This window comes from Prunus dulcis, chromosome 3 (assembly GCF_902201215.1).
Source record: "Prunus dulcis chromosome 3, ALMONDv2, whole genome shotgun sequence".
NCBI lineage: Eukaryota > Viridiplantae > Streptophyta > Magnoliopsida > Rosales > Rosaceae > Prunus > Prunus dulcis.
In genome coordinates, this window is record NC_047652.1 from 22,006,196 (window position 1) to 22,019,815 (window position 13,620).

Below are 13,620 nucleotides of genomic sequence, written 5' to 3' on the forward strand. Positions count from 1 at the left end.
ACTATGAGGACGTGTTTAGCGATGATGTATATCCACAAACCAATATTTAATATCAAGTGGCCATTTATGTGGTGTACTTAATCTCCACCACCTCTATCTGTCAAACTTGGCCAAACTATTGATCCCAACCCCCAAAACAAAAAACAAAAAAAAAAAAAACTCGGGCAAATATGAATATGATCCAGGAGTGGTGATGGGCAGGTCAGGTTGATTGTCCTTGGGCTTCTTTTTCCTGTTTCGTTTTGGGCCTCTTAAATTTTAAGAGCTAACTAAACCAATATTGTTAGTTTTTTTTTTTTTTCGTTTTTTAATTTTTTAATACAAGCGATAATTTAACGAGAATAGATTTCTCACACACAGGTACAATGTATGTGTCATGGGAATTCAAATTTGAAACCACTTATTTACAAATAAATGTCATTTTCTAGTAGGCTATAAATGTTGTTGATGTTGGTTTTTAGCTAACAAGTACTCATTTATTAGTGCCTAACTAACATTTCAGGAAACTAATAAAGTGAAGGACATGCACATACCTAGCCTTGCTAAGAATTAAGATAAACAAAACAAAGGTTCACAAAGAACAAATCAAGATGATAATCTTTCCCATCAAGTTTTTTTTTTTAATTTCCCAAACAAGTTAGAAATCAACATACATGAAGAATTTGAATAATTTGAATCAGCTACACTTATATATAGAAAGCAAGTAGTGGACATGAAGACAAAAACGAGTGAGACAAAATATTCTTTTGGGCGCCCTAATGCGGAGACTTAGGCAGTCGCTTTTCCTTGACCATGCTCTCATCTCATGGATATCATCACCTGTTAACCAGAAAAACAAAACAAAGTTGTAGGCATACGAATCAAACAAAACAAGATGCCAAGATTTTTTTAAAGCAAAACCCAAAGTTAATTAACCTATCTACAACTACAGCTATACATATACACATACACACACAAAGAACTTTTACTGAAAGATCTCTCAAAGATACACATACACACACAAAAAACTTTTACTGAAAGATTTCTTAAATAAGCTTATTTGAAGGATATTCTTGTAGAGCCTAATTCGTATTGTATTTTACTAATCCAACCCGTCTATTTTGTAGGTATTCATTCAAATATCATCTCTACAAAAAATTATTTGAATCCGATATCATTTTACCCCTCAATTGAATACTTTCTTGAAGCACCGTGTTTATTGATTTTGTATGACACAATTGGATGTCGAAACGGTTTCGATTTGTCTAATTTTTTGCAAGAATGATCTATGAATTTAGACTTAAAAAAATAGATGACTTGAATCGTTGAAAATAAATTCGTAAAGGACCCTAAGAGGTATCCCTCAAATAAAATTATTTAAGTATCCTCATTATTGAATCCTGTTACTTTCTGCAACCTTATGTATTATATATCTTCTTTTTATCTAACAAAACTCCACTATGGCACTAAATTGTTGGACTATAAATTAACTTAAAAGTGATATCTCCACTATAAAATCTTATCTACCAAACCAGCCTGAGGGGATATGAGCTCCTGCAATCTTGGTACTTGATCAATCTCTCCTCCAATTCCCTAATTCCCATCACCAGTAGTATATTTATACAAATTCCAGCTTCTTAATTCTTCTGAATCGAAAAATGGCCACAAAACATCGAGAGCCTGGAAACCACAACACAAACGAGTTAGTCTCAGTGCAGGAAAACCACCCCATATCCCAAAATCCAACATTTGAACAACAATATTACCCACCTGGCTTCTTCAGAAAGGTAGGTACAACGTTGTATGTGATATATTTGTCCCTCCTTTTTTGTTTTGCTTCGTTTTCATCTTCTGAAATTGTTCAACTTAATTAACGTGTATGCATTTCATGCAGGTGGTGGCAGAGATGATTGCGACGTACATGTTGGTGTTTGTGACATGTGGTTCGGCTGCTCTTGCTGCCAGCGATGAACACAAAGTGTCAAGGCTTGGAGCTTCAATTGCAGGAGGGCTTGTAGTGACCGTGATGATCTATGCGGTTGGCCACATCTCTGGGGCACACATGAACCCTGCCGTCACTCTAGCTTTTGCTGCTGTTAGGCATTTTCCATGGAAACAGGTACCTACAGCTACCCTTCTGAGATCCCCATGTAGTTCTATTTTTGTTATGATCTATACGGTTGGGGTTTTTTTTTTCTGTCGGAATTCAATTATGTGTGTCCAATGCCATGCACGTCTGGAGACAGGCCCATGGTACTCACATGCTATGATAGATGCTTACGTAGGGTCCAAGACAAGCCTCATTTGGGGCCATGACCCACGATGTTATCCACTGTAGTCACATTTGGCCACAAAACTCAACTAACTTAAATGAATAATGAAAATAATTGGGATATTATCTTATGAAAACAATTTTAATAAATTGAGATTGGAAAGAGAAGATAGGAGAAAGCAACAATGTTGTTAATTGAGTGAATTCTCTCTATAAGCGGGTTAGGCTAGTTGGCCAAAATAATGAACTCTCTGCCCTTACATTCATTTTCGAATCCCCCTTCTTATAAATTAGAGTAATGTCGGAGAATTACATTTTAAATATCATTTGTGATATTGGGAAAACAAATTCAAAATGATTACATTCCCAAAAAGGCTTTTTTTTTGGGGAGGCATGGGGTAAAAAGCATTTGCTCCAGTTTTCAGCAAAGTACCCCAAGTTTAGTTTATGGTAGTGGGTTTAGGAATATATACCATAATAATAGCATTGTACCGCAAAAATTCATGGACCTTTCTGTGTGTGTATTCTTCAATGCCTTCTTTCAGGTCCCAATCTATTGGGTAGCTCAACTAGCAGGATCCATATCTGCCTCATTTACGCTTTCTGTGCTATTGCATCCAATCAAACATGTTGGCACCACATCACCTTCTGGATCAGACTTTCAAGCTTTGATCGCAGAAATTGTCATGACATTCTCCATGATGTTCATCGCTTCAGCAGTGGCAACCGATACCAAAGCTGTACATATTACATCCCCTTATTTTCTCCTTTATTTTGTCATGAATTTTCAACTCTTTAATTTAAAATTTTCATCTAAAAAAAAAACAGATAGGAGAGCTGGCAGGTGTAGCAGTTGGCTCCGCAGTTTGCATAACTTCAATCTTTGCTGGGTAAGCATGAAGTTACACTTATGTTTACTTATATGTAATGGGAATATAAAGAAGAGTAATGCTAAATGAACTCTAAAATTAACTGAGTACATAAGGAATATAAAGAAATGGAATATGATAAATAAGGAATATGTGAATTGAATCAAGGGGGATTCACTATTATACCCAATATGGAGGCCCAAATTATAAAAATACCCTATATAAAATGGACTTTAGAAACACACCCAAAGCCCATTTACAAACATAACAAAAAAGCTTTTAACTTCTTATAAATTACAAAACTGCCATCAATTTCTTAAAACAAGCCCAACCCCAAAATCTCATAAAAATACCCAAAGCACTCAATAGGGCATCAAAGTAATTTAATAATCAATATTAAATTCAATAAGGCTAGCTATCATTTTTTGGGTTTTTTTTGGGTTTGTTTATAGGAATTCAATTGTGTATGGTTTATTTATAATATTAGTGCTAAAAATGGGTATATCACTAAATATCTCTTGAATCAACTACTCCCTCCTAGTTGATTCAATTCCCAATTTGAGTATTTGAATAAGTATGTTCAGGTAGAACATGCATATTAAATTATTTTTTGTGTAATTAACTACAGAGAAGTCGGGAAGGAAATGATTCCCTTAATTTTGATTCCATTACTTCTACGTAAACTTGCTAAAACTTTTTGCATTAGAGATATAAAGAGTGAGTTATTATAACAGCTAACAAGGAGTTTAGTGAATAATCAGACCAATATCAGGTGGATCCATGAACCCAGCCAGGACAATAGGCCCCGCAATTGCAAGCACATACTACAAGGGAATCTGGGTCTACGTCGTTGGACCAGTGATAGGAACCCTACTTGGGTCATGGTCCTACAACTTCATTCGGGTGAGTGAAAACCCTACCCAGCCAATATCACCACCACCACCACCACCTCCACCACGCTCATTTGCATTCAAGCTTCGTCGAATGAAGAGCGACAATGGACAAGTTCCCTGCAAAGATCCTCTCGATTCAGCTTGAAATTTTTGGGTTTCACATACCAAACCTAATCATATGGGAAAATCCAAGAGTCTCTATATTAGAAGTTCGTGTTTTTGTTTTAAATACCCAGCAACATGGCATTGCCAATACATAGCATAAACAACACTCTAATAAAAAAATATGTACTTATATGCAAGCCTGGTGCTAAAAGAATTGTGTCAAGCAGCATTTTCGCAGACCACAAAACTTCCTGGATTGATGGTGATACTCTTTGTGCAATTATCTGTTTTGTATATCCCAACCAGTCGATCTGCCAACTCAAACATATTGTTCCTAAGGCTGCACATAGCACAATACATTATGTAAACAACCAGCTTCAATTATTAACATAATTCCGGTGATTTCCAGTTATAATCTTCCACAGAGAGCAATTAACCAACCTTATGATTATGAACTGTGCATCCTTTGTCCGGTCCTTCACGTAATGGCCCACAATAGAGACATTCTTGAAGTCTGCAAGGCCATATGAACCATAAATACGAATGTTGGCGGTGCACCCAAAAAAGAGAGGGGGGATGTTAATAAATTGATATTAAAAAAATTGGAATTTAGCTCAGCAATTCATCAAAAAGTACCTAGAGCGGCATCGATTTCATCCATTACATAAAGAGGGGTAGGCTTGTAATGATGCAGTGCAAAAACAAGAGCTAACGAGCTCAATGTCTGCAAGCAGTTAAGAACCAAAGATTATATTATATCTTTCATATTATAGTATAGATAGGTTTTATTGGCTGTTGTGGAAATCAAGAAACAGCATGTGAGAAAAATTCACGGTACCTTTTCACCACCAGATAAATTTGCAATATTCTTCCAACTCTTCTTTGGCGGTCTGACGCTGAAAACAACACCTTCAGAGAAAGGATCCAGGGAGTCCACTAGCTCAAGTTCTGCATCACCTCCCAGCGTGATCATCTATAAATAACAGAAGCAAAAAAGATAAGGAATCATGCATCTAAAGGTAAAATCAAACGCATTCTCAAATTAGTAAAACACCATTTGATACCAGCGTCCAAGTGGCACAAGCAATGCCTGTGCTAATTCAAACTGTTCAACAAGCTCACTTGTGGACAGCATGGAAGGTAGAAATATAGATCCATCAAAACCGAGGAGAGAGAGAGAGAGAGAGAGAGAGAGAGAGAGACCTGATACATTTCCTTTAACTTCAAAGAGATTGCATTAAATCCTGCCATAAACTCATCCAACCTAAAATCATAAAAATTTCAAATGAATAAGAGTTACAACTTTAAAAAATAAAATTACAGAACACATATAAACAGAAAGGTGTCATGCCTCTTCTTTCTCCACTCATCATACTGCCTCTTTATGTCATCACGCTGTTGAGTGACCATGTTAAGATCCTCAACTCGTTCATTATATGATGAGACCTTTCTCCGATACCTATTAAAAGAAGCAATTAAAAGAACTATGCGGTATACAAGTCAAATCATAAATATATTTGAAAATGAAGAGAAACCATACTCTGCGATTGAATCAAGATTTGGATTCATCTCTTTCAATTGCGCTTCAAGAAGTGCTACCATTTCAAGGGCCCTTTTAAGGTCACAAGGGTTATTTAGGACTTCATCTGCCAGGGTTGCTTGAAGCTTTTCAGAGTCCACCAAGTCTTTCTGAATTCTGCAATCAAGAGATAGTGTTAATTACAATGTTCAATAAACCATTCTAAACCAGTATTTTCTGAAATCCACATACTGTTCCATATGCTTTACAAGGGCAGTTTGCAAGTCGGCAAGCCTTTTCTTGTAACCCTTCTCCTTCAACTCCAGCTCCTTTCCTAGCTTCTTCATATCTTGTAATTTAAAGTCAGCATCAACCTGTGACATCACCAAGTAAATGTTGATGGTGTTAGTGGGGAAAAACAACCTGACCTTATAGATACAAAAAAGAGTAACCGCAGAATTCTAAGGTACCAGATTTGTTACTGTGCAGTACAAGTAGTATTCATGATCAAAGAAGACGGAAAGTGACCGATTACTGCTAAGTGCCAGTTACTAACTCTATAATTGGGCTTACTGCTTTGCAGATCAGGTTCTTCTAGTATTAGGGGCATAGTTACCACCATTAGAATTTCAAAACAGTATTAATTTTGGCACTATAGAATGACAGTAAAAATAGAATGACAGTAAAAATACGCATTTTTCAGCATAGTACCTCTGATGCCCGCAAGTCATCCACAGTCCTTTTCATCTTGTTATAGTCAGATTTCGCTTTATCCAACACATCTCTATGTTTATCAATTAGCTGCACAGGATATATCAAAATTATATAGCAGTAAGACACATTCTCTTTTTCAATATTACCCTGGTGCATAGAAATTGAGTAATTATAAAAGTAAACCTTCTGTATTTCCTCGTATTTCTCTTTAACTTTAAACGCCTTCTGTTCTATATCTTTGAATTTGTCAGACAATTTTTCCTTCTCCTTCTCAAGTCGTTCTTTCTCATGATTCGATTCTTCAATCACCTTTGTCAGCTTCTTTAGTGTTTTCTGGCCAGTCTCAATTTGGACTTTGCGGCGGTTAATCTCAGTGTTCTTTTGATCAATAACCTAGCAATTAAGTTGCACGAATTAGGACAGATTCAACAGACACCCCACTACAGTATAGATATTTCATAGTGATGCAAATACTTACAGACTGAATATTATTGACCGTTAACTTCTGTGTTTTTAGTCTTTCACCACCAGCATTTTCTATATTACTCTGTAGCTTCAAGGCCTAGAGACAACCAGAAATCAGTCACTAAAACCCAAAAAACAAAAAAAATCAAATCAAATCAAATAATGTGTATATACGTTGTGTATGTGATAACTAGTTTAAAGTTCCATCCGTTCTCAGAATTCTATAATTGAAACATGGTAGACGAGAAGATAAAGCACAAACTCAGCCTGTATGTGAGTGCGTGTACTGTGTTTGGTTATTCAGTTACCCAACATGATTAGCTGCTACTTGAAAGGACAAAAGTCATAAAAGAGTTCCTCACCTTCTCCTTCAGCTGCTTAGACCCTTGTGTAAGTTTATCCATCTCCTTTTCTTCAAGAGAAATAATATTCTTTAGTTCAGCCAGCCGATCAAGCTCATCCTTCTTCGGCTGTGATGCAGCCTTCAGGGAACCAATTTGGTTCTCAAGATAACTATGTTGTGAATTCAAACTGTCAATCTGTTCAAAATTAAAACTTTTATTGAAGAAATTCTTCTCAAATATATACAACCTAAGAGAATCCAATGTGCCATACTCAGAATCACCTCTTTCTGGCATTTAGCTAATTCCATCTCCAAGCGTGCAACTGCTTTTTCTGAGCCTTGATATCTCCGCACTGCATCAGCAATTTGTTGGCGGATGTTATTTAGTGAATCAACCATGGCTGCGAGCTCCTTCTCAGCATTTGCAACAGCTTCCCCAGAAACACTGGCGGCACGAATAGAAGTGCCCATCTTACCACCACGCGGCTTACTACCCCCACCGCTCATAGTACCAGATTTTTCAAATAGTGCACCATCAAGTGTTACCACTCGTCGAAATTCTCTGTTACCGCCATATGCAATGCGTGTCGCCTAAAATTGAAAATAGAGTGCTATTTAATTGCTGGCCAAACTAAAATGAAATTTAATTGGAATGTAAAGTAAGCCACATAGGATCACTGATTGCATTTGTATTAGAAAATGGAGTTCAAATGTAATCTGATTCGAACTACTTTCAAAAAAAATGTAAGAGAACACTGCTTATGAAGAGGTAATCATTTACCCCTCTATGTCAAAATCACTTATAAAATGCCCCATGAAGAAAAGCCGCCCCTAGATCTTGGAATATTCTTGCCAGCTATCCTTATTATTATGTTCAACATTTTTTCAGACTTTTTTCATATTTGTTTTGGGTTTTACATTATGCAAACTTAAGAAGCACAACAATCATGCTATGCAAAATTAGGCTTAACCGAACAAAGACGGTGAGATTGATACATGTGGAAATTGGAACATACCTGGTCAAGATCTTTAGCTACAATGGTATTTCCCAATGCTGCAAAGAATGCAAGTTTCATTCTCTCATCCTTAACTCTAACTAAATCAAAAAGGCGTGGAACGCCTTCTGGAGTGCTGACATTCTCCTTCAATTTTGGTAAAAGATCAACTTGCTTTTCCTGAGATATTAAAATTACAACATGAAATCAGAATTAGCAACTCCCCAATAAAACGTATGCAATGCATAATGCACTCAACTAATATTGTTGTACATTCCCCACAATGAGTGCTACCAAGACATAACCTCCATTCACTAGAGTAGTTAACTCACACCCCAATGCCAAACCTAATGTCTTCAAAATCCCAAAAGAACTTTGAAAATGTTGTAACTTCCCCCAATCTAATATGTGAATATACACTACTCTGAAATTGTTCAGTCCAAAGGTTTTTAGGTGCTTAAAACAGTTGCTCAATGTTAGGATTTTAGGTTTATGCTGAAGACTACATGGAATTAATACCAATATCATAAAAGTTGCAATCCCAATATTCTCCCTTCGGAGTAGCTCAACACATGCTTGTGCTGCACTAGTTGTTTCCACCACAATGTAGTCAAGTCCAGAGCAAGCTGTTGATATGGCAACATCATATTTTGCTGCAAAGACAATGTCATTTTAAAAAGAAGTTAATTCCAAAAAATAAACTCAGTGTATGTAGAGTGTGGTTTTGAGAATTAATAAAGTATGGGGTTAAGAAAAGGATATGCACTTCAGTGTGTTAAAAATCATAAGCACAGCAAGAAAGAAATCATGAATGTAAGTGGATGGCACTTTTCACTTGCCACCAGGCATTTCACCCCAGCATCAAGTACAAATCTAAACTTCCAGGTAATTAACTATTTGTCAGTTAATGTATAGCTGATGACAACAATAAATAAAACCAATCTGAAACTTGAGCAGAATAAAAGTTAGCAGCAATCATACACTCAACCTCAATGCACAGAACACTCACCGTCAATAGCACCTAAATCACCCATTCGGCCATGTATTCCCTGTATTCGGTTGGACTCCTTAGCATGTAAAATTGCTTTTAAAACTGTTCCTTGACTCCTTTCAGAATCCAAAACGGACTTAAGTTCTGCAACCTTCTGTCTTGCAGCTTGTTCACAAGGAATCAGAGCTTCTTGTTCTTTAATGTAATCCTGCAAGAAGTCATCAGTTCTCACCACATCCCTTGACATGCAAAACGATAAATTAACAAAAAACTTGAAATCCCAGTAATGAAAACACACCTGTTCCTCTCTACGAGCTTCAATTCCTTCAAGCTTGCTCTTTTCTAATTCGCTTTGAATTTTTGAAATGCCAGCAGTTTTTGTTTCTATCCTTCCCAATATATCGTCCATTTGCTTTCGAGCATCTTCAAAAGCTGTATGACCAGCTTGATGCTGCAACAATTTTTAAAAAATTAAAAAGTAAATTAAGCTGAAAGTCCTCCTCAAACTAAAACTCATAAGTTCTTCAATCCAAGAAGGAGTGGTACAAAAGAACTCTTTAGTTTTTACTTTAGTCACAGAACAAATATCTTTTAGTCTAATCATTGAAAAGACAGGAGATACTAAGCATACAGAGAGCTGTCCGGTCACCATCAACTTATTTTTTACTGAAAAAGTGTCAACGCCAATATAACGTCACCTTTTCATTCAAAAGCTTCTCCTCAGTACATGCAACTTCAAGTTTCCCCTTGTGCTCAATCAGTTGCTTTTCCCAAGGTTCTAATTCAGCACGAACTTTTGTAAGCTCAGAGCGATAACTTTCAGTTTCCGCTGTTGGTGAAAAGAGGAAGCATGTGACATGTTAAGAAAAATAAGCTATAAAGCTGCATCTGTGCTGGGGAGATTTGACACTAATTATGTAAAAGGGACTAACTTCTATAACTAACGGAATGCCAACACTCAAAGATGAAAGCCTTACATAACAGACATTGAAACAAGAACATATGCATCCGTGTCAATTACATCAAAGACATGTAATGGTTCACGGAGATGCAAACTACTTTTAGACTAGATAAAAGTATAAATCATATATGATATATTCCGGTCCAGCAAATGTTTATCATATCAAGTGCATCACATTAAAACTATACAAACTCTTTTATTTCATGCTAAGTAAACAATTCTAATAAAAAGAAAATCACCAGATCTGAACAATTGAAATTGAAAAGAAACCACCTTTTGAGTTCTCTATAATTTCCTCTAGGACTTTTTCTTCATCCAGCAAGGATTTTTGCAGTTGTGGAATACTTTGCTCAAGTATTGGGATGATATTTGTGGAGTCCTCACACTCCTTCTCTATGTCATTAATCTTTAACGAGTCCTGCAGTTGAAGCCAAAAGGTAAGATGCATGCCCATTTTACTTCAACTAAAGAATGCCTTTCCCCTACCTTTTCGACTTTATCATTGAGTTTCCTGATTTTCTGTTTCACATGCTTCATATCCTCCCGATGTTTAACATCCTCCCTTTCGAACTGCTTAAATTCGTCCTTACATCTTCTGAGGTCAGTTTCAAGTTCCTAAAACCAGAACACAGAATCGAGTCATGTTTTGAGAAAGTGACAAAGACAGCATAAGGTTTGATGTACTTGTCATTTCTTCTAACAAACAAGAAATTCAAATATCATTAACTGAGAAGCTCGGCTTGTGGAACAGAAAAGGCATGTAAACCAAACCTCTTGTTGTTTTGTATGTTTATTGTGCTCAGATTCAAGCTCCTTCAATGCATCATTACTCTCCTGAATCTTCTCCCTGAAATAGCAGCCAAGATCATCATTAAAAATAAGTTTTGAATCAACGTACTCCTAGTTTGATCAGGTTTACCTTTCGGTCTTTAGATTTCCTTCTAAGTTGGACATATTTTCTTGTAGATGAACCAATTTTTCCGTGGTATCCTCATGAGCCAATTTTGTGGCTTTCTCTTGCCATTTCAGAAGTGACAACTCCTTCAGCATGTAGGCTTCTGCTTCGTTTTTCACATCCTGTTCAATGAGATATACATATATATCAGAAGGTCAATATATCATATCAGAAGATAGTCTACCAATATGCAAACTTTATATACCTCCAAGCCATCTCTTTCTTTCTCTGCCAACTTCACCATTTGCACCACACCAGATCTTTTCTCATTGAGGGATTCTAACCTATGAGACCAATGAAAGCAATCATGTCCAGTTGTTAGAAATACGAGATTTCTCTATCAGAAAGATGGGGAAAGGAAGGGAATTCCCAAAAATGATTGAGAATTCAGCAACAAAAGTGCATAAAGCCATCCTTATTATGTTAAAAGGAATTAAATGATAATTGTTTAATCTTCTTTTATTAAAAATAGCTATTACTTTAGTTAATGAAATCTGGAGATCAGTTCTAGTGTCTTTCTGTAAAACATCCATACAAGGAAAGTTTCCATTCGCTAGTCTTTCATTATCTAGCTAACAAAAAGGAGCTGCCTGCGCTTGGAAATCCTACAAGTAGAGCATAAACTGTGACAGAAAAGAGAATATGCATGTCCAAGAGCAGGATTATAACAGGACAACTTTTTCAATATAATAAACACAGACAAAGTACTCACTCTTTATAAGATTCATCAATCTTTTCAACGTATTTGTCAGTTCCAATAATGTCCTCTAGGTATTCAAGAAAACCTTCATCATGAGATCCTTGAGCTTTTGGCTTCATCAGTGAAATCTGCTCAACTTCACCCTGATAGTAACCATAAGCAAACTCTTAAAACACCGAGGAAATCTTTCTCAAAGTAGAAGAGCTGCATGTCTAATATCAAACCTGAAGGATCAAAAAACGATTGTTGTCCAGGTCAACTCCTTTCCCTTTCAGTTTCTTGGTAACTTCAGTGAAGTTGCTTGCACGGTCATTAATGAAATATTTGGAGGAGTTATCGCGAAATGCTACCCTAGTGATTACAAAATCACTTCCTGGAACAGCTTCAAATGTGCCATCATTCTGTAATGATTGCAAATGTAGTTTGAAAAAATCATCAAACTAAGATAACCTACACTTACACCAGATACTTAGGCACATAGAAAGCATGAAAAAACTTTAAATCCTACTATATTCATTACTAAATACCAGAATAACCTCACCCAAAAAAAAAAAACAAAAAATCTCAGGAGAGTCCTACAGGTCCAGTTGAATTGATTGTTTTTTTCTAAAAAGAAGTTACAACAGGACACTTTAAAACTTGAAATCTTAATCTTCTTTCTTTTATCTTCTCACAATAAATCAAGGCTACTAATCAATTTTCAGAGTAAACAAAACGCAAACGATAAAAGGCTAAAATTACCAAATCAAAGATCTCCTGGAAATGAACAGAAACTCCAGCACTATCCAGATTCTGGTGATTTGTGGAGTTATGAATAAGCTCCGAAACTTTGTTAAGTCGCATCTACAATTATATCGCACAATTAGAGGAAGAAAAGTAAAACCAAAGCAAAGAAACGTAACATTTGATGCTTTTTAAAACCCAAAATACATGTAATATAATCCAAACTAATCATATAGAATAAGGAGGAACATTCAGTATACCTGCTTAGCTCGCTTTCCAAATACAAAGAGCATTGCATCTATCACATTGCTTTTCCCACTCCCATTGGGTCCAACAACTGCAGAAAAGCTCTGACCCCCAACCAAAAAATAAATAAAAACATAAAATAGAACTAATAAGTAAATTCAGAGAGAAAGGGAATCAAGTCTTCTGTAACTATATATGCGAAGCATTCTTCCTAAATCTTACACAAGATGCATTTTTTTCGGCAAAAAGCAAAACTCCTAGCTTCCAATTTTACAAAACTAATAGCGCCTGGAAACTTATCGAGAGAATTTTAAAAACCCTAACCTTATGGAAAGGACCAACGCGTTGTTCACCGGCGTAAGACTTGAAGTTCCTCATAACCATTTCCCTGATGAACAGCCTCGGGGCCTTGGATGCTCCACGACCCGGGTCGGAGCCGTCTGCCATGAACTCGTCCTGCGTTTCCACCACCATTTTGCCCGAGTCAACTCGGAGCCTTCTGTATCTCTTTAGACTTCGTTTACCTAGTGCGAAGAGAACTGAATAATACTAAGAACTGAGAAGTAGAAGCGAGATGCTTCTCGAAGAATTGAATTCTCAGGAATTTCAAGCTCCTCGCTGAAACCCAAAGCAACTGAATACTTTGAGTCTCCGATCTACATTTGTACATTGAACCGCCAGTTTAAATTTAAACTTTTTTCAAAAATTAAAATAAAATAAAATATGTTTATTTTTCGTGAAAAATAACGATTCTCGTTTCGGCGGGAAACTGAGAATTGCGAGGGGCCTATCAACTCTCAAATGATACATGGGCCGTACAGTAGCCCATGAAGGTACTCTCGGCTTACATAATAGTGAGCTGGCCATATGTTAGGCCCAATATTTTAGTA

The 13,620-nt window shown here is 36.4% G+C and overlaps 2 protein-coding genes across 3 annotated transcripts; one reads left to right on the forward strand and one right to left on the reverse strand.

Annotated features, from left to right (window-relative positions):
* Positions 1–1,637: 1,637 nt before the first annotated feature.
* LOC117622954 (aquaporin NIP2-1-like) lies at positions 1,638–4,182 on the forward strand. The gene is made up of 5 exons (XM_034353775.1): positions 1,638–1,766; positions 1,874–2,098; positions 2,797–2,991; positions 3,080–3,141; positions 3,882–4,182. Exons 1-5 carry the CDS (start codon positions 1,638–1,640, stop codon positions 4,156–4,158), a joined length of 888 nt encoding a protein of 295 aa, XP_034209666.1. The 3' UTR covers positions 4,159–4,182.
* LOC117622953 (structural maintenance of chromosomes protein 4-like) lies at positions 3,823–13,384 on the reverse strand. 2 transcript variants are annotated; one of them, XR_004585051.1, is made up of 28 exons: positions 13,055–13,384; positions 12,745–12,834; positions 12,503–12,604; positions 11,986–12,162; positions 11,774–11,904; positions 11,267–11,345; positions 11,026–11,183; positions 10,878–10,953; positions 10,593–10,721; positions 10,380–10,524; positions 9,844–9,974; positions 9,444–9,596; positions 9,164–9,353; positions 8,674–8,807; positions 8,176–8,334; positions 7,442–7,750; positions 7,179–7,355; positions 6,830–6,913; positions 6,535–6,744; positions 6,349–6,438; positions 5,890–6,011; positions 5,659–5,814; positions 5,470–5,577; positions 5,322–5,382; positions 4,957–5,091; positions 4,560–4,632; positions 4,306–4,458; positions 3,823–4,183 (listed from the first exon to the last, which is right to left on the reverse strand). XR_004585051.1 is itself a non-coding variant. In XM_034353773.1 (28 exons), exons 1-28 carry the CDS (start codon positions 13,202–13,204, stop codon positions 4,338–4,340), a joined length of 3,738 nt encoding a protein of 1,245 aa, XP_034209664.1. In that variant the 5' UTR covers positions 13,205–13,384; the 3' UTR covers positions 3,823–4,337. The 2 variants fall into 2 exon arrangements, 1 of the variants encoding a protein (XP_034209664.1); XM_034353773.1 differs by adding an exon at positions 4,755–4,842 and having other exon boundaries at positions 3,823–4,458.
* Between the last annotated feature and the right edge of the window lie 236 nt (positions 13,385–13,620).